Below are 20,711 nucleotides of genomic sequence, written 5' to 3'. Positions count from 1 at the left end.
GTTTTATTTACCAGAGTACACACATATGTAAAAAAACAGGAAGTTTATTCGTTATGTTCAAAAAGACATTTTCTACTTCACATAGGAAGATAAAAGAAACTAATGTTTTCTTAAAAATAAAAAGGATACATAATCGCCTGAAGCAATGGAATGTGGTACAACCAACAGGCATAAATACATTTATTTCAATTAAGTGCTAGTAAAAAAATAACTAGCAAACCAAAAGGCTAAACCAGCACAGCTGCAGTGTTTAGGCAAGTGACAAGGCAGGCTTGTGAAGGAGCACTTCCTAGAGCCTAATACAACGACATCCGTCCATCGGGGTTTCACACCGTACGTTATCACAGCCCGCCAGACAAACACAGACACTAGGACTAATGATACCGGAGCTGGCTGTCGCCCTCGAGTTCTGACACTGTACTCAGTAGCTTTAAGTTCAGCTTCACAACTTGAGCTTTTTCCTGCGTCCGCGACCGTCTGGGGTTGCCTCCGACTTCCGTTTCTGGGCCTGGATAGGAGGAGAAGATTATTAGAAAAGATTCCAAGAGCCGTGACATCAATGCCGTCCAGACTAAGAGGTCAGGGAAGTGACGACTCAGTGAACTGTTGGCATCAATCATCAAGTGGCTCGCTTCCTTTAATACGAGATGGGATTTAAAACTTACAGAGGTAGCATTCTTTGGGCCGCGTTTCTTCTTCTCAGCCTTCTCTCTCTCCTCCAGCTCCATGTTCTCTCTCTCTATCAGTGTAATCAGGGTGTTGCATCGCCTCTGCAGCTCCTAAACACAGCACCGAACATCATTTTTAAGCAACATTTCTAAGTGCTGAAGAACAAAAGAGATTTTTTTTAAGCCAACATTTACCATGGCAGTCCTGGATTTGAGGAACCAGTCGAAGCGGAACTGAGGCGAGTTGCGGATGCACTGACGCAGCTCGTCATACACGCTCTCCTTGTCGAAGCCCAGCTTGTGTAGCATACAGATAAGGAAGCGGTCCTCCTCCTCGGTGTAGTTCTTGCCTTTGTTGGTGCCATAGGAGATACGCAGCTGGTGGAAGGGAGCTTTATAGCGACCGATCTGGGCAAGGAGATGAGAAACAATAAGGGGATTGTTAATGAATGAAAAACAGAAAGAGACAATAATGTGATAAAGAGACATCCAATGAATCCAAGCAAGAGTTAAAGTGTTTTAACACAACGCTTAACGAGATGAAGCGAATTAGGTAGTTTGTTCAACAAAGGATTAGCCGCATGGTTGACAGTCAGCTACCTTTGAGTCCAGTGCTTTCTTGATGCTAATCCTTCTCTGGATCCTGGCTTCTCCTCTCTCTATCTGGGCCATGATCTTCTCGATATCCTGCAGCTCGTTGCAGCGCTCCCAGAATACAGCTGAAGGAACAAACAGGCACAAATTCACTCGGTATGCAAAGAAACCTAAAGTTTGCCAGTGAGATAGATGGAGGATAAAAAACAAAAGTTGTCATTACCAGAATATTCCATGACTTCCTCTGGCGTTTTCCCCTCAACCTCTCTGGCAATGTTCTCAATATCATCTCTTCCCCACTTCTCGTTGGCTTTGATGAACTGGTTGAAGTCGCGTTTGTTCCAGATAGTAAATCCCTGCAATAAACAAAAAGAGACAGTTGATCAAAATATGGACAATATATCTAGAACTAAACATAACACGTTTAATTAGGACTTGCAGCATATTATCCATAAATTGATTGCATTTGGGGAGAAAAATCCGCACCTGTTGCAGCAGGTTCTCCTTCTCCTCCAGTTCCTCCTCTGCGAGAGCCTCGGCCTCATCGATCTTAGTCTGCTCTTCTTTCTGGAGCTGAGCCGAATTTGGTATTTCTGGATTACGTGGAACCTAAAAAGAGACACAGCCACAGACTGAATTAGGGACATTTCTAAAGACCTTCCTCCTCAATGCAGATGTGTACTAATAATCACATTTTCATCAAAATAAACATTTCTGTACCTTGTAGCCGATGGTTTTCCTGTAAAACAGAATTTCCTTTTCTAGAAGCTCGAAAAGCCGTGGAGGGAAAAACTGGAAGTCCTGGACATTTGGCTGCTTTGGAGGACGAGGAGCCTGGGAATTGTAGTCAAAACAAACAAATGTTATGTCTCAAACAGGGCAACATGCCATCCATAGAGTTTAAATACATATCCTGTTGCATTAAGGCCGGATATCCTCAGTGTGTTTCTAGAGTGATCCTTCCCTACCTTGGGTGCTTTGGGCTCACTGACTCGCAGAGCCTCTCTGAAGTACGCGTCCACAGCGTAATTGGCTTTCCTTTCCCTCTTGGGTGGCTCGATCCAGTTGGTAATGACCTGAATGAAGAAGCAAGAGCGGAAACAAGGTAAATACCCAAAAGGTTCATGTTGTTGGAATTAAAGACCGAAGCCCTTGAGTGTTTTTACCTTTTTCTTCTCTCTGTAATCTTCTCCTTCAAATTTGTACACACTGCTGTTCTCTGTGTCCATGGTGAAGTTTCTTAGAGTGCTCTCACCCAGAGAAGACATCTTCTCCTTCATCTCCATAGTCTAGCAAATGACAATATTAGAGTGTTCATTTTATAACGAGTTTAAAAACTAGAAACCAAAAAAGAAGAAGCATTTGTCTGTACTGCATCCAGACTCACCTTCCGTTCACCTCTCTCCAGGATTGCGTCAATGTCATCATCTGTGATCTCGCTCTCTTTGGAAGCAAACACATGCGTGGCTCCGTGTCGGATGATGGACAGCATTTCATCCTTACCCAGTTTGTTTGCGCTTGGGTCAACCAGTCTTCCTGTGAAACAAATAGAAGACAATTTAGTGGCTCACTCAAATCTCTAATCTCCTATTGCCGTGTTCTGTATTGTACCAATTTCTCAGAGATCCTTTCTGTTCCAATAAGACAGGGAAGAAGGAGTTACCTTGCTGGATGACAATGGAGTCCAGGCGCAGTTTCATCTCGGCCCTCTCCACAATCCTCTCCTCCACCGTGTTTTCGGTGATGAAGCGAAAGACGCGGACCTGTTTCTGCTGACCAATCCTGTGCGCTCGGTCCTGAAATTGAAAACGTAAAACTAGTCATTTCTCTACATCAGAAATTAAACTTATACAGCATTGTCTCTTATTTTCAGATACAAGAAAATCTGATCTTGTAACTCCTTGCTACTGAACAAGGAATGTGCTGTTCATTACTAACCATGGCCTGAAGGTCAACTTGGGGGTTCCAGTCGGAGTCGTACAGGATGACCACATCTGCTGTAGCCAGGTTGATACCCAGTCCTCCAGCTCTGGTGCTCAACATGAAGAGGAACTTGGAACTGTTGGGCTCATTGAATGCGTTGATAGAGATCTGAAACCACACAAAGATGCATGAAAAATGGCATGCATTTTATTAAACACATCTTATAGTTTACTGAAAAAGACACATGGTAAACGATTTACGTAAATCTCTTATATGACATATTCCTATACAAGATCCGAGCATCACACCTGTCTCTCCTCGTGCGGCGTCTGGCCATCCAGGCGGCAGTAGGCGTAGTTCCTCCACATGCAGTAGTCCTCCAAGATGTCCAGCACTCTGGTCATCTGACTGAAGATGAGCACACGAGAACCTGGAAAGGAGGAAAGATGACAGAATCAGTCAAAGTAATGTCGGAAAAAAAGCCGTCCTTTCACACAGTTTGAAATAATCTACTATGGTAATGTGCTGCATGTCCTACAGATGTGATTCCTCCATTCAGTCTGATCTAAGTGATGCAAAAGATTAGCCAAACACTTGTGTTGAGTGTATGATAGTGGCGAAAAGTAAGTACAGAATTCATATATTTCACAATAAAAGGCAAAGGTTAGAGAAGAGTCCACAAAATAAATACACCTTTGAATACAGTAGGATTTGACTCGAGTTATGGAATGGAATATTTTACGGTATTTATACGTCAAACAGAGTACTACTTCCACCACTTTACGGGTTAACGCAGCTCTTCTTCTCTTCGCATCTTAATATTCTAGATTCTGTAATAGAAATACTTCATCTAGGAGATGAAAACAAGAAATTCTCGTGAAATGACAGCATGGGCATCGACATACCCTGCTGCTTCATCTTGGGGAGCAGCTTTTCCAGCACCACCATCTTGCCGCTGTTCACCGCCAGGTGAAGGTCAGTTGTGTATGGGGGGCCGGGCTCGGCGCCATCGAACAGGTACGGATGGTTGCAGCATTTCCTCAGCTGCATGAGAACGTTCAGGAGACGCATCTTATCCATCCGACCCGCTGAGTTCAGAATGTCTATGTCCTTCATCAGGATCTTTGTGTACCTGATGGTTTGTGACACGAGTTAATATTACATAAAAGTCTACAACTATTTAATATCAGTATGCAACTTAATTCAAGCTGAAAAAAATGCTACGGACAAATAAAAGATGGACTCAGGATGCTTACCACTCTCGCTGCATCTTACTCAGACCCACATACATCTTGATTTCTTTCTTCGGCAGCAGAGTCTTCTCTACGTCGGCTTTTATACGACGAAGCAAGAAAGGACGCAGAACCTATACAAAAAAAATGGCAGGTCAAAAGGAGTGCTTTAACCCAAATAAAAATGGAACACATCCTAAAATGTACAGATAGATGACATAAGGAAAAGTCAATACTTACAGTGTGAAGACGTTCGACCAACTTTGTGTCACCCAAACAGTTGTTTGTGTCAAACCAGGAATCAAAGTCCTTTGGGAAAAAAAAAATGTAATTAGTACCAGTTTTCTTTTAAATAACGGGCCACAACCACATCAGTGCAACTAGGGATTCCCGCTTGAAGGAACATTTATCTTCTAGTGAAAGTCCCCGTTGATCTTGTTCATTTCTAGGTAATTATTACCGTAGCTGAGTTAAAGACATCAGGCAGCAGGAAGTTCAGAAGAGCCCACAGCTCGTGAAGGTTGTTTTGAAGGGGTGTTCCAGTCAGCAACAAACGATTGGTGGTTTTAAATTCTCGCACAATCTCTGATAGCTATGGCATAAAAAAAATGCTGTTAGGAAATCTTGAAAAACGCTAAGTGGCTCTGGCATATGTAAAATGTACAGTTTGTTTCAGTGGCTGCCTGACCTTTGATTTCTCATTCTTGATTCTGTGAGCTTCGTCAATGACCAGGTACCGCCAGTTGAACTTCTTGAACACTGCCTTCTCAATGATGAGTATCTCGTAGGATGTGACGCACACATCCCATTCTCCAGGCAGCAGCACATCTCTGACCAGGGCATTCTGAAATTGATGCAAAATCATTCAGCCATATATAATTGTAGACTCAAGTTATTTTCAGATTGCCTTTCCATGAAAAGAACTCTTGTGCATGCTGTTGATAACTCCACGCTCTACATTCTTACCCCCACACACAGTCCGTAAAATCTGTTTGTTTAATATACTCACTTTGTTTCATCAGGGAAACCAATGAAATAATTTACCGTGTCTATAAATAATGCTTACAATTACACTTCAGGATAAAACTAGGACCACTATTCAAGATGTTGTATGGGGGCCAAAAACTAATTCCCATTTAAAAACGAGGACATTAAAATCAAATAGGAAGCATTACAGAGTAAAATATCAAATCATGGCAAGTATTTTCGCTTTTCAGACAATAATAATAATAATATTCAGACGCGGCCTACCCTCTCTTCTCTGTCTCCGATCAGGCAGACGGCCCGGAGTGAAGGCACCCATCTCTTAAACTCATTCATACAGTTGTAGGAGGGTGGACTTGGGCACCAGCACCATGTGGGGACCAGGGGATGTTCTGTAGTGCTTCATATAACCCAGCAGGGAAATAGTCTGCAGAGTCTTCCCCAAACCCTAAAAAAGCAGCAGAATGTGTAAGTAAAAAACTAATAAATATAAATATATTATATATATATATATATATCACACCATTTTAAATGTAGAGGTAAACTGTTTGACTGAGAAAGTACTGACCATCTCATCAGCAAGGATGCCGTTGATGCCATTCTCATACAAAGAGATGAGCCAGTTCAGTCCACGGACCTGATAGTCTCTCATTTTCCCAGATTTGACATCTAAATGAGAAACGCATTATCGTTACTTCTGCTCATCATATACATTTGCAATATACCTTTCTCTCAAGCCAAAATAAAAAACAGGCCATTGCTTACAGGAGGGAGAGTCATCAAAGCGAGTGCAGACATTCGTTGTCTTGGTGCTCTCGTTCAGAAGCTCTTCATCCTCCTCTTGCTCTGTGCGACGATGTCGGTTGCTGTTAAAGCACAGAAAAGAAACAATGATTTATGATCACAACGGGAGTAACCTTCCTAAAATGAAATAAATATGAGCGGACGTGTACTCACTCTCCGGCAGACAGCAGGTTCTGTTTCTCATCGTTCTTCATGCGAGGACGCCCCGGCTTCATCTTCAGAGTGCGAGGTGGGGGTCTTTTGTGCGGCTGGTTGGATGAAATGAGCAAACAACTCTGTTTGCTTCAACAGGTACTCGAATCGGTTGGTCCGGTCTGTTTGCTAGAATACACAGAAAGACAGTCTTGTTAACTTGTGCAAAAACAGAGTGGTGCGCATCAAGGTGAAAACTATAGTTAAAAGGTTTCTTACCACTTTCTCCTCATATCCCGGAGCTGTTGTGGATGATGAAGCATCTTGTCCATCGGCCCCCACATCTGACGATGACTCTTTTCCAGCATCTGAAGACTCAGACTTCTCCTGAGCAAAAAACAAAACACCAACAGTCTTGTTTACTGGCAATCCTCTGATTTGTTCAACAATAGAGAACAATCTGGGATGCTCTCTGGACCCCACAGAGGAAGCAGGAGAGACATCTGATGGAAAAGCTCCTTGCCATCATGGACTCCCAACCTCCCCGACATGAAACCGTAAACACTCGAGGCAACTCCCTGTGTTCGAAGGAACACGACCTCTTTTGTCCTCGCTGCTGAAATGCGGTCTTTGTATTAGACACATTTTTAGTTCACAATTTTTTTTTAAAAACTGATTTTCATACTGTCAACACTGCTATTTGCCAAAGCAAGACACTTCACCCACCAATCAATTTGATTCACTCAAGAGCAATATTTGTATTTAGTGTATTATTTGTTCCTTATTTGTCAATACATCATTCTCAATACACATTGCATTTACTATTAATGCTAAATATACTGTGTATCGCCCTTTGATGACGATATGCATAGTGCATTTTAGTATATGTGCTCATAATGTGTTGCTACAATGTAATTACCGGAGTATAACTAAGTGACAGTAACTGGCCACGGTACTCAATTATTTATACTATTCCTCTGTTCCTGTACTTCGATTGCTGCGACACGCAGATTCCCAGTGTGGGATTAACAAAGTGTGTTTCATTTGATCTCATTTTGTTTTATGTTGTAACGCACACCTGAATAAGGAAATCTTTTTGAAGGAGTTTAACACAAAGTGCAGCGGGGGGTACGGTGCGGGCACGCAGCGCACCAGCAGCATCCCCCTCGGTTACAAAAGCCGTGGCTGCACCGTCCTCCCGAAAACAAAGACGAAGGCAGGACAGCTCGTTCATCTCACGAGCTGAGTGAACCTGGACTGGGAGTAAATGGCAAAAACACACACTGGTGCTTTTAATGTCGTGATCGACGGGCTGCTAGCGGGACTGAGCTAGCTATGTGAGCGTTTACGGGACAGGTTGGCCTTGTTGCTGTAACGTTAGCTTCCGTCCAGAGTGAACGGGACCGAGCTGTTGTTGTGGCGAGCTAACGGCTAACGAGTGAGCTAACTAGCTCAAACCACCCATGGTACCATTAACAACGTGCAAGTTAAAATAGACGAACTTGGCGGTCTAGTTGGCAAAACACGGGTTGTTTCAGAGTTTAAGACGTGCGGGTTTGTGAGAGACGTACGCCGTGCTGAGAGGAAACAGTTGCCCCTTTTAAACCGTCTTACCTCGGTTCCTCCGGCTTCTTCAACTTCGGTCTGCTCTTCCCGCTGTTCCATGGAGCTCAGGATCTCGGACATGTTTTTATCGAATTTCCACCTCGATTCAGAAATATTCGTATGTTGTGCCTTAAATGATCGGCTATGAGAGACGTTGACGATTTCCCCAACTTTTTGTTGGCAGTAAATGAGAAGTATCCTGTTGTTTATATGAAAGACACACCGGTTGGTTGCAGGCAGCACGTTCCCGCTAGCAAGCTTTTAGTCGGGTACCCGCGTTCATACAGCGAAAACCCGCTGTGCCCGTAACTATCGCGAGACTTCGTCATGCTGCCTTTAGTGGCTGGTAAAAGTTTGTCTCAGTTGATTTATTTACAGCTTCAAATAAAGCTTGCTCGATCGCCGGTGGACCACATAAAACCCTTTGGTTTGATTAAACCCAGACCACATTGTCAATCTAATGTAAAATAAATTTAAAAAAATCCGTTCCATAAATCATCAAATTAATCTCATGCAAGAAGGTTCATTTAGATCCAAAGTACTGCTGTTCGTGCCTCAGCTGAATTAATAAGCATGTTTGTTTTTAATACATTCATTTACACTTTTTGCATACATTGTACAGATATGTTTCCTTTCCATACAAAGTTGCTACAGTATATTGACTCATACCGAAGGGAGTGGCTCCCTTTTTGTATTCTTGTGATTACCCAATAACGTTTTTTTTCTAAGGACATTTGAATAGTATAATAATAAAAATGTTGTAAATAATTACAAAACACACTGCTTTGATTTTATAAAGATATTCATTAACCTCAAACCCATTCTCCTTTTGGATATTGTCAGTCTGTAAACTGGTCATGAAGATACGTCCAAATGTTTGATTGTCAGGTTGATATATGCATATTTAATGAGGAGGGATATCCCAAATAATCTTATGTTCCCTTATGTTATCCCAACTTCTCTTTTGGTTATTTTACATAAACGCCCACTACTCTGGATACAATGTATATACTCTAAATCAAGTCTTTCAAGCCTACATATTACATCCAGTATGTCCTATAAAAAATATATTTAGATGATTATATAATGGAAGTGCACAACTTTCCTTTTTTTCACTTACAACTAAACCAAAGGAAACACGAAACTAATTATGTTAAAGTGGTAGATCAATTGTACATCAATTGTATGTTCTGCTTGATCATATGCATACATGTATGCATACATACACATCACATACTTTACATATTAATCTTACCATATTTTATTGTAATTGTTCACATTTTATATATTTAAAGTATGTCTTAGAATTGCACTGTGTTTATTGTTATGCACGAATCACTAAGCTAAATGTATTGCTTGTGTAAGTTTGGAAATCAACCGTTTTTTATTCTGATTCATTACTGAAAAGTCAGTAATGTTTCAGGGGAAAAAGACAGTGTCAATCTCACACGGGGACAACAAAAGAAATACTGCAGCGCTTATTTGAAAGACATTTGAGACGCAAATCCAATTTGGCCTGTCACCTCAGGTTGACGAGGGGTAGTTGATGGCAACATGAAAACTGGACAGAAACGGTTCAGATGTGCCCGCATTTCTGAAAGAGAATTTGACAAAAATAGTATATGTGATTCAACACCACGAACCACGAATTATTGTACCACTCAAAATTCACCAACGGCGTTACAGGCAACGTTAAGACGAAAATTGCTTCACACGAGGGTCCTACGGACTTCTCTGTCCATAGGAATGACGTCGTTGAAAGGGTAATCAGCTGATTCTGAGCGATCAAATGAACCAAAATAATATGGTTTTATCTGTCAAAAGACGGTTAACACCTATCGACAACTGAAGACATTCGGGTTGGACATTGTTGACATGCTTTATTTGGGTAAGTACAGATCGCAAGGCTTCCGTATCGCGAGAATAAGCGACCGTATTTATGCTAAGTCAGACTAACCGAACGCTACCAGCTAACGTTTAGGCCTGTTTGGCTGCTTTGTTCGGTTTTTTTGTTGTCGTCGAAGGCTTTTTAGTAACAACTGCTGCTATCGAGGGGCAGAACGGGCTCCGACTATTTACATGGAACTGGTCGTGACACGTTTTAAGTGGCGGGCACAAATACATAACCGTTAGCGTTTCAGCTAGCCGGAGCAAGCTAGCCGCCTGTAGCCACACAAGGAGCACAGATAGCGGTTGGTCGCTTTTCTCCCGAAACGGCGAGAAAGAAGGAAAAACATCAGATGTGAAGTGATTTAATGTTCGCTATGTGTGGTATAACGTTAATGGTTTTACGGCAGATGGCGAATGGATTTTGGACTGAGGACATAAATAAAGAAAGGAAAAATAAAACGTATTATATGCTACCTCTGTTAAAAAGAAAACGATGATCATGGCTGTTATCGATCATACAATAACATGGAGACAATATATTTGCTATATTCATGGTACAATTTATCAATAGCAATACTGTAGTTATACATCTTGAGCTGTATTTACTTGTAAGGCCGAGCATATCATTTATTGCTCACTCATACTTCCTTACATTTGTTATTGTGTGGAGGTATGGAGGCCAACCTATGACACATTTGTAAACAGTCTTGTTACAAAAACTAATTACGTGTTATACGTGATATGAAGACAGGCTGGTTACTGTATGACACAAATCCATTGTTTGTAAAATATCATGTCATGAATTTTAAGGATTTGGTATATTATAAAATAATGTTAAAACAAAGTCTCTGCCAGACCAAATTTTATTCAATACAAAAGTGTAAATAGGATTTTAAACACTACTAACTAAAGTTCCCTGTACAAATAGCTACAAAGGTATTAAAAGGAGATGTTTTTCTATTGTTGGGGTTAAATTATGTAATAATACTGACATAAATGTAAGAATCTGACTCATTTTTTGGTTTTCAAAAGGATTGTTTATAAAGCTATTTTTAGGGTTACAAGTTCATTAAATATATTTATTTCTATCTTTAAAAAATACATTTTCTTTTCTTGAGGGTAGCCTTATTGATAAGAATGTAGGATAGGCATAAACAACTAATATGCTTTTACCTATGGCTTTTCAGTCATATTGTATACTAGATTGTATATAAATATGTATGTGTGTGTGTGTGGTGGCTGAATAATAAAAAACAAAAAATACTACTTGGAGGTCTGTAAAACTATGTTGCTGTGTGTAAAATTAATTTGAAAACAAGAAAATGGTCTTTTAGTTTCTAATTATTTCGTAGTCAAAATTAGTTGTCGTTCTAGTATTGAACTTTAAAAAATGTCCTTGTCTTCTGCAAGCTGTACACAAAAACCTGCAATTATGTTGTCTGATACTTTAAAATCGTCGACAATAGTCACGTCCCAGTAAAGGCTACGGGCTCTACATTTCAGTTGCAACACATTAACGCTGAGTACACTGTCTACCTTTTTGAATGCTCGCAGTCTGCCCTCAATGAATGCGGACAATGTGTGGACTCTAGACTGGTAGAAAGCCCTTATAGGCTTTATTTTTACAAAAGACATCATAATGCCAATCAAATACCTCTTTATGCCGTGACAGTGCGCCTACATCTTTAATACCAGGACTCTGAAACTGGAGCAGCTAAATAGAATTCAGCCATAGCTCATTTTATTTTAATCTCTCCTTTTCCTACTGTGACATATCAAAATATCCTGTGTGGAAAAAGGCCTCGGACAGGACTCTTGATTTGTAAAGTCATTAGAACTATAGTGCAAACTGTGATTATTACATGAGGCCCGATCATTTATTTTACAGTTATGTCCGTTCAGTGCAGAAGTTGTGTGACCCTTTTTTAGGTGTCAGCTAATCATTTCCTCGTATGTTTTCTGCAGACTGTCATCATGGACAAGATTTTGGAGGGCCTTGTGAGCTCCGATCACTCTGTTCCTGTGAAGAGGGCCATTGTGAAGAAGGTAGTGGAAGCAGCGGAGAAAGAGGTGACCGAGGAGCAGTGTCAGGCATTGTTTACTCTTACCACCCGCCTCATCTTGCTTGGTGAAGATGCCTTTCAGAGGCAGATCGGCTTCCAGGTTTTGGAAGCCTACGCACGTTACCACCGCCCAGAGTTTGAGCGTTTCTTCAGTAAAGACTTTGTCCTCGGTCTTCTCCAGCAGGGCTATGGCCAGCTGGACCGCAAAGACCCAGCCATAATAGACTACATTCACTGCTGCCTGCGGCTGCTTATCAGCTGCCCCTCTGTGCTTGAGATCTTCAGCGTTGTTCAGGTGGAGGTTTTAAGGATGGTGTGTGAGCGTCCTGAGCCGGCTCTTTGTGCCCACCTAAGCACTTTGCTGTCAGACTTTGTGCAGTGCATCCCGAGGGAGAAGTCAGGCATTTTGTTCTGCCAGCAGCTGGTGAGGACCATCAGTTACTTCCACTGCTTTGCCAGCCAAGAACGGGAGCTGAGGGAGTATGTAGGTCAGGTGACAAAGGTTAGCACACTGCTGCAAAACATCTGGAAGGCTGATCCGGCCACACTGCTTCCCTCACTGCAGGAAGTGTTTGCTATTATCTCTTCTACAGGTAAGGCCACTTCTGTCTTTTCTTTCTTCCTTCTAAATCCTCTATAATAAATTGAGCAAAAACAACCATTACTTTTCTGGAGGGTACGTTCAGGGACACCTGGAATTAGGTACAGATGTTCTTAAGAAGCTTACGTTATGAACACATTTTGATTTATTCTTAGATTTATAAATGTCTCTACCAGTAATGAAATAAATAGTATTTGGCAATGGGACCATGACTTATAACTCTCTGTCCATACATCTTGGCAGTAATACCAGGGTTGTTTGCACATGATTGGACATCTAGGAACAGTTCATTTAGTTTTTTCAGGGCCCTGCCAAAAGCTGACTTTGACCCGGTGGCTTAGTTCTCTCATTTGTATAGGTTGGCGGATCTTCATCCATTCGTTATTTTTGGCACACAGATTATGTTCATTTTCGATGTAGTGGCCTCACTTTACACACAACATTGCTGTGATGATGTAGTTCAGAATACTTCAAGCTGCCGTTCATTTGTTGATGGTATATTTTTAGGCATGTCCTCCTGAGCCGACTGTGAAGTGTTGCGAGTGAGCAGCACAAAATAACAAACAGCAGGCAGCAGTTTCAATTATATAGACACACTGACTGCATGCGTCAGTGAGCGATGCGAGCAGAGCCGCTTTGGGTTAAAAGGTCACCGCCTCATTTTCAGTTGCAGTTTTCAGGTGAGCTGTGCTTCTAAAAAGCTGGTGTCAAAACCCTGTCTCAATAACAACTCAGCAGATTCACACACTGAAAGCTGCGATGCATGATATATTTTGTTGATGCAAAGCTATTCGGCTGCAGAGCAATATAGGCCTACTTTAGTTTAAGTGTGTTCTGTGCAGCTGTATTATGTCCAGAGAAATAGGTATTTTACTTAATATCAGCAGATAACCAAAACAAATCTTGATTTCATTCCAAGTTACAGGAGATGGACAAAACAACAGGAATATCTTACATATAAAGCCTTAGTTAGTGGTAGTGTTGCTATACATTATATCGAAAGTTAAAATATTCACATTAGTAAACACTTGACACTTGAAACGCACACTACTACTCTCCACTGATACCGAAAGAAAAGTTGACATTGTGTCTCTGTACTATTCCTACTGTGATTCATCTTTTGCAGACCCCTCCTTTGACCCTTCCATTGCTCTGGCCAGCCTGGTGCAGCACATCCCCGTCCAGATGATCACGGTGCTCATCAAGAGTCTCACCACGGACCACAATGTCAAAGATGCAAACATGACTAAAGCACTCTGCAGGTTAGCTCTCACATTGAATCATCCCGGATCAATGTTAACCACCATGTTTGCACATTATTTTTTAACTCCATATACTTCTCCCTTTCCAGGATGATTGACTGGCTTTCTTGGCCTCTGGCCCAACATGTTGATACCTGGGTCATTGCTCTACTGAAGGGACTGGCTGCAGTTCAGAAGTTCACTATCCTCATCGACGTCACTCTGCTTAAAATTGAACTGGTTTGTAGTTGAAACTCCTCATTTTGATTTATGGAATCCATGTCCGAAATTGCATTTTAAAAAGCTACACAGATGTTAAACTGCAGTGATAATGTTGCTGGATTGCAGCATTTCGTTTCATTAAGTTATATTACCCAGGGCTGTATAAATGTATTAATGACATAAAGATGTTTTTTATCCATAGGTATTCAGTCGTCTGTGGTACCCCATTGTGCGGCAGGGAGCGCTAGCGGTGCTCTCCCACATGCTGCTGAGTTTCCAGCACTCTCCTGAAGCCTTCCATCTGGTATGGGATCTCCTGCCTCCTCACAGCCCATTTCCCTCTCATACAGCCACTTTATTGGTTTTCTCCTCTTCTTCTTTTCTGGCTTAATTGACATCAAAGCTGCACAGACTTCTTTTCCCCGAACTCCGGGCTCGACGGCACTCTCCCGCTAATGATGTGTGAAGCACTTAAATGTTGAGCAATGGTCCTTTCGTTGGACAAATTCATTAGTATCTAAAAATGTGAATATTCTCAAGAAGAGTCAGCAAATGAGACTGAATCCTCCGTGGGGTTCCTAAATTGCAACTGCCCTCTGGCTGACCGTGCTGCGTATTTCTATGATTTAATATTAGCACTATTCCAGCACCAGGTGTCCTTACCGGTTTTCTCTTATCTTTACCCCTCACCGTTCCAGGTTGTTCCACACGTGGTGCATCTTGTCCGGTCTTTGAGGACAGACGGTCTTCCCACCAGCAAAGCTTTCTTGCTGCAGTTCACTGAGCTCATACACTGCATGATGTACCAGTACTCCGGCTTCCCTGACCTCTATGACCACATACTAGAGGCCATCAAGGTAAAAGAGTATGCTAAATATGTTCTTGTGTCTATATTTATTCAGGAAAATGTTGCTAACCAGTTGACTTAGATGGTGATTACATTTACATTGCATACATAATCAAAAGCTTTTAGACTTTATCTAATGATTAAAATGTCTCTTCTTAGGATCTCCCCAAACCCGGAGAAGAGAAGATCAAGCTGGTGTTGAATCAAAGTGCCTGGACGTCCCAATCCAACTCATTCGCCTCAGGTCCTTTGAGGCAAGTTGGAAAGTCTGAGACCGGCAAGACTGGCCTGGCCAACCTGGGGAACACCTGCTTCCTGAACAGCATCATCCAGACTCTCTTCATGGCCACAGAGTGAGTTGTGGATGCAAAGACACACGCACACTTGTTCATTTTTTAAATATTTGTATACTGAAACATACATTGAATATGGACAGTCTTGAGTGTAGTTAACCTTTTTGTTTTTTCACAGTTTCAGGCGGCATGTTTTGTCATTACATCTAAATGGTTCCAACACGCTAATGAAAAAGCTCCAGCTGCTCTTTGCTTTCCTTGCACACACTCAGGTTAGTGTTGACCTCTGTAATAGATAATACACAATAGATGTACCAGAGTAGTATTACAAACAACAGTTGATGACACAGCGACTCTGTGGTTTATGTCTGTTTCCTGCAGAGGGCAGCATATGCTCCCAAAAACTTCTTGGAAGCATCTCGGCCTCCCTGGTTTAATGTCGGCTCACAGCAGGACTGTTCTGAGTACCTCCGATTTCTTCTAGACAGGTACGGTCATGCTCCAATCAGATTAGGTGAATCATAATTGGATTGTGTCCAGTTAGTGTGTCCATTTCAAATACAAAATGACTTTTCTTTTATTGTTCCCCTTTGCCATGCGGAACAATAAGGAAAAGTAAATGCATATTTTTATGTCCCCATATGGAAAAGATGTTGATGTTGAAAAAAGCTTTTGCTATTAATAACGCTTTTAGTGGCACAAATTTTAAAAAAAAGTTCTCCTGTAATGTGAGTGCCCCTTGTCTCCTGATCTCAAGGTTACATGAAGAGGAGAAAACACTTCAGGTCCTGGAGTCGGTTAAGCCAAAGGTTCCCCCCCCCGTTGACACAAAGAGCAAAGACCCAACAGGTCGGACTTCTCCAGAGAACGGCGAGGAGTCGTCTTTGACTCCAGCAGAAATCAAACCTGAGAATGACGGGAGGACTTTGATAGAAAGGGCGTTTGGTGGGAAGCTGATCACAGGGATTCGCTGTATGCAGTGCAACTGCATCTCTGAGAAAGAGGAGCCTTTTACAGACCTCTCTTTGGCTTTCTGTCCTTCTGCCTCTCAGGGCAGCTCTCAGCCAGAGGGGCCCTCTGAGGAACCCAAGGTCCTCTGTCAGGGATCCGTCAATGGCGGCAGTGAAATTCCTGAGCCAGGCTCGGCCAAAGCACAAGCTAGCAATGTCCATTTTGTGCCAGTGACTAATGAGCCTCCTCTGTCTGTGCCTGACTTGGTGAACTATTTCCTGGCTCCAGAGATCCTAGATGAAGAGAATGCCTATTTCTGTGAGAAGTGTAGCTCCCTCCAGCGGGCAGAGAGGACCATGAAAGTGGTGTCGGCACCTGAATACTTGATCCTCACCCTGCTGCGATTCTCATATGATGCCAAATGCCATGTCCGGAGGAAGATATTGGACAACGTCACCATCCCGCCACTCATGAGACTTCCTGTTCACGCCCCTTTAATGCCGTCACAATGTTCCTCTTGTACCTCTTCTCCTCTGCAAGTGGATTCTCCTGAGAGCAGTGAGAATCTGGCGAAGAAGCTCAAACCATCTCAAAAAGACGAGGAGGAAGAGGAGAAGGAGAGAATAGTTGGAGCAGAGCAGATCAATAGAGGAGGCGAGATGTCAGTCCAGTCGGTGCCCTATGTCCTCAGCTCGGTGGTGATGCATTCTGGGATATCGTCGGAGAGTGGCCACTACTATTCCTACGGTCATAACATTAATGGAGCAGATGGAGCACAGCATCCAGCCGACCACTTTGACCTCAAGGATGATTTGGGGAATGGCCACCCTGAGTGCAGCCTCTCCACTTGCTCGGCTCTCTCAATCGCACCCGTACAAGGAAACACGCTCCCGAATAGTGGCCAGGAGGCAAAGGATTGGCTGCTTTTCAATGATAGCAGAGTGACATTCACGTCCTTCCAATCAGTGCAGAACATTACAAACCGCTTCCCCAAGGACACGGCGTATGTGCTCATGTACAGGAAGCAGGAGCTACCAGGGCCGAACATAAACGGGGGACTATTGGCAAACGGAATGAAATTGAGTGTTGAGCCTCCCCTGCAGAAAGAACTACTGGATGCTATAATCAAGGACAACAAGCTGTATTTACAGGTATGTGGGGGTGAACCCAAAAAAATAAAAACTACTTCTCCCACATACATGCATTGTGTTACCCGTTTAAAATCCCTCCCTATAAATTATACCAATAAATGCTAGCCAAGTGGGAAGTGATTAGCCTTGGAACACGTATTTAATCTGCTGCTAAGAGGTTCACTGGATATTTTGGGTGAAACCACTGTGCTTATTTTTCATGCTTTACATGCATTCGACACATTACATCATAACCACTAACCCCTTGAAGCTATTACCAAAGTCGAGGGCTATAAAAGATTTTCTCATGTGGAAAGAGGCTGAGTGAAAACAGACCATACTTTTACAGAAGACGATGAGAATATTGGATTTTTTTGACTGAACGTGAAGCCAAATCCGAACTGTCCTGTTACAAGACGCGAGGTGTAATTTCACGAGTCATTGAACTGCGTTGTAGTTGACTTTCTCGTGCACTTGTATAAGCGAGTAAAGTAAACCACCTCTAGAGGGTGCTGTAATAATGTTAAGTGACAACTCTGAATAACTCTCAAATTGAACTCCATCAGTGGTAAATTCACCTCATATAATTTAGTCCCTTTCACTCGTAAAAAGTGATCTAACGCGACACATCTCTCTTTCCTCCATGCTGCCAATAGGAACAGGAGCTCAATGCTCGGACCCAGGCTCTCCAGGCCCCGTCATCCTCGTGCTCTTTCAGGCCCAACGGTTCAGATGACAATAACCCACCGGGGAGCTGCGGCCCATCTGGCGGAGGTGGAGGGGGGGGTGGCTTCAATACCATTAGTAGACTGGTCTTCTGAAGGAAAAATATGCTGCAGGAAACCAGACGAAGGGGCACTAAGAGAGTCGAGAACTGATCATACCATAGATGTGCATATAACCTCATGAAAAGAGCACTGAAATTATCTAACAACACACACACACACACACACACACACACACACACACACACACACACGGTGTCTGTGCAGATTCTGAAACTACAGTTGATTTTTGTTCTTTCTAAAATATTTTGAATACCACTGTTTCACTCATTATTTGATTGTATTTTATTTATTGAGATTATTTATTTGTGATCTCAACATTCATTCATTCTTTCATTGAACTTCCAAATTTCCAAATCTTGAAACAGATAAAAAAAACGTATTGGTGCGACTGTATTCTCTCCCTTGAATAAACAAAGCGACAACAATAACAATAATCCATTGCGTACATTGATAGATATGTCATACTGGTTGAGTCGCTAACATGCTCATGTTATCTGGCTTGTTGCAGTGTTTATAATATTACCACACACACACACGCATGTGCAAATACATGCATGTGCAGTGCACAGTACAGAAGGAAGCATTCAACTGTAAGATAAACAGACTTTTTTGATTTGTCATATTTCTGAACATACATCTCACAACCTTTGTGTATTCTTCTGATTTGCATGCAGCTTTTCTTCACGAGCTGTTCTCTGATTTGAATGATATTTGGATCTTTTTTGATATGTGCGTTGCTGTGTTTTACAGGTTTCATATCCCATGCAATAAATGTAAATATGACTTAAAATATCATAATCATGGAATACAAAACTGTGTAGAAAATCGAATACTACATTTGGGTAATCTGCACGATAAAGGCATTTTCAACATGAATATTTGATGCTGACTGATGGGTTGTGTTTAAACATATTTAATAGTTAACTGTTTGACAGCATATTTTAATGTATTCCTCTGAGTTGATCATTCAGGGAGACTTTTGTGTTCATGCTGATTTTATGTGCCTTTTTGATATATTTAATGCAGATTTTTGAAGAGGAATTTGTCAGGATACACGCCTCAGCTGTACTGTGTTAATATTCATCATGGCTTCACCTGTCCCTACAGTAAAAAACAACCCTGTGTATGTTGGATATTGTCTTACTTAATTTATGTTATTTAAAGAGGTATGTTGGAAAAGAGATGGGCAGAAGTTGGGGATTTAACTATAAATGTAATGGCTAACGTGACAATACAAATGTATTAAAAAAAAAAATGATGAATATGAAAGGCGATTATTGAATACTCAATTGAGCTATGCAAGACAAAGCAGCAGATGGTTTCTTGAAACCTTGTGTTCTTTTTTGTATGGGATAATCTCCCATTGTACATCATTTATAATACTTTCTTGCATTATGTATACACATGTTTAACCCTATAGACAGTTTTCTTCTAGATCTAAGTAACAATATGGATTTGCAAATAATAACAAAATTATAAAGTTAAATTCAGTGTGTTATTGATAATACTAACCAATAACCCCACTCTAGAGCATGCAGCTTTTTATTGTGTAAGCAACTTTGTTGATTTAAAAAAAAGAAAAAACGATGTGTACATTGTTGCACAATTCATCAAAACAAGCACATGTATCTTCTTTTTGCTTTGACTGCAAAGTATTTGTTGCATAAATGGAAGTGAGTTGAGACCAAGCAGTGTCTGAAAAAGGAACTGGGAAATCACATGCAATCACTTAATATACCCACGGACAAAGGACCAATGACAGTTGTAATGTAGCAACAGCGAAGGATTTACAAAGCTGCCATTTATTACTAATTAGCAATTGATATGGAAAGAAAAACGTTGTAGTAGTACAACATCTTTCAAAGGGCATTGGGGGGAGAATAAATGTTTCTCGACTATTATCAACCAAAGCATGACACCTCACCATTTATGGTATGATAAATATTCTGTTCAATTTCATGTCATATTCGGATGTCATAATCGGAAGAAAATGTTGTATATAATGTTGCATGTACTGAAAAGTGAGCCCGGTCTGTTCATCTGGTGTTATTACAATTTACTTATGCACTGCAGACAACAACTGAAGATGTATGCACCTGTAAAGCACAGCAACAAGAGACAACACTTAAGACAGCTTCACAGACACAAATGCTGAATTAATGAAGCATGATGCATCAAGAACGTTGTACACAAGCTATTTGTTGTTGTAACAAGAAGACTGCAGTGCTAAATATATGGGAGGCTATATATGGATAAGTATTCATTAACTAGAATTGGTATATTGTGTCTACATCCTTCAATTGTTCCCTATTTCTTCATCAATACCGCAGTGGCTGTTGAAAGAGGTAATGTACAATGGCAAAGTCATTAATCATGGACTCACAAGAAACATCCTTTGGGGGAAGTGTTTACCATTACAATGGCATTCCAATATGATTCATCAGGCACCATTCTGAGTCTACAGGGTCTTTGCAAGTGAATTAGACTAGTTGTGGATGCTTAGTCCGGTATAATGATCAGATAGAGTAAACCAAATCAATATTCCTACTTATCTACCATTGTGGTGTTGGATAGCTGCCTAGAAAACTAGTGATCTATCTATTTTATAATCCAGTTAAAAAAAGAATCACATGCTGACAACAGATATCTCTGTTATAAATTGTAGTTTCAAAGCATTGTTAACAGAAGTCACAACAAATGTAAAAAAAGACATTTAATATAAAGAAATATTTGATATTGATTT

At 41.3% G+C, this 20,711-nt stretch overlaps 2 protein-coding genes across 4 annotated transcripts; one reads left to right on the top strand and one right to left on the bottom strand.

Annotated features, from left to right (window-relative positions):
- Positions 1-26: 26 nt before the first annotated feature.
- On the bottom strand, positions 27-8,236 carry smarca5 (SWI/SNF related, matrix associated, actin dependent regulator of chromatin, subfamily a, member 5). Its single transcript, XM_034531937.1, is given in 26 exon segments — positions 27-508; positions 666-779; positions 864-1,076; positions 1,269-1,387; positions 1,486-1,618; positions 1,749-1,871; positions 1,983-2,096; positions 2,231-2,338; positions 2,429-2,551; positions 2,650-2,798; positions 2,926-3,058; positions 3,201-3,353; positions 3,494-3,615; positions 4,091-4,317; positions 4,442-4,551; positions 4,658-4,726; positions 4,878-5,009; positions 5,106-5,261; positions 5,669-5,746; positions 5,748-5,849; positions 5,970-6,070; positions 6,167-6,267; positions 6,359-6,429; positions 6,431-6,526; positions 6,617-6,724; positions 7,952-8,236. Coding segments are annotated over 26 exon segments (3,093 nt in total). The 5' UTR covers positions 8,024-8,236; the 3' UTR covers positions 27-442.
- A 1,403-nt stretch (positions 8,237-9,639) lies between these two features.
- On the top strand, positions 9,640-19,099 carry usp38 (ubiquitin specific peptidase 38). 3 transcript variants are annotated; one of them, XM_034534490.1, is made up of 11 exons: positions 9,640-9,830; positions 11,798-12,488; positions 13,623-13,758; positions 13,848-13,977; positions 14,162-14,263; positions 14,658-14,816; positions 14,966-15,159; positions 15,278-15,371; positions 15,481-15,587; positions 15,857-17,201; positions 17,837-19,099. In XM_034534490.1, exons 2-11 carry the CDS (start codon positions 11,807-11,809, stop codon positions 17,999-18,001), a joined length of 3,114 nt encoding a protein of 1,037 aa, XP_034390381.1. In that variant the 5' UTR covers positions 9,640-9,830; positions 11,798-11,806; the 3' UTR covers positions 18,002-19,099. The 3 variants fall into 3 exon arrangements, with proteins under 3 accessions (XP_034390381.1, XP_034390399.1, XP_034390392.1); XM_034534508.1 differs by lacking the exon at positions 9,640-9,830 and adding an exon at positions 13,004-13,176 and having other exon boundaries at positions 12,378-12,488; XM_034534501.1 differs by lacking the exons at positions 9,640-9,830; positions 11,798-12,488 and adding an exon at positions 12,495-13,176.
- The last annotated feature ends 1,612 nt before the right edge of the window (positions 19,100-20,711 follow it).

Source organism: Cyclopterus lumpus, chromosome 1 (assembly GCF_009769545.1).
Source record: "Cyclopterus lumpus isolate fCycLum1 chromosome 1, fCycLum1.pri, whole genome shotgun sequence".
Lineage (NCBI taxonomy): Eukaryota > Metazoa > Chordata > Actinopteri > Perciformes > Cyclopteridae > Cyclopterus > Cyclopterus lumpus.
The sequence above is the reverse complement of the archived record's forward strand: the minus strand, read 5'-3'. Positions and strand labels throughout refer to the sequence as shown.

Bases quoted from the DNA above. Each gene is read 5' to 3' on its own strand.
- usp38 (XM_034534490.1), top strand. From the start codon at position 11,807: ATGGACAAGATTTTGGAGGGCCTTGTGAGCTCCGATCACTCTGTTCCT. The intron at 12,489-13,622 runs GTAAGGCCACTT...CATCTTTTGCAG, and splicing joins TGCTATTATCTCTTCTACAG to ACCCCTCCTTTGACCCTTCC. The intron at 14,264-14,657 runs GTATGGGATCTC...TCACCGTTCCAG, and splicing joins CTCCTGAAGCCTTCCATCTG to GTTGTTCCACACGTGGTGCA.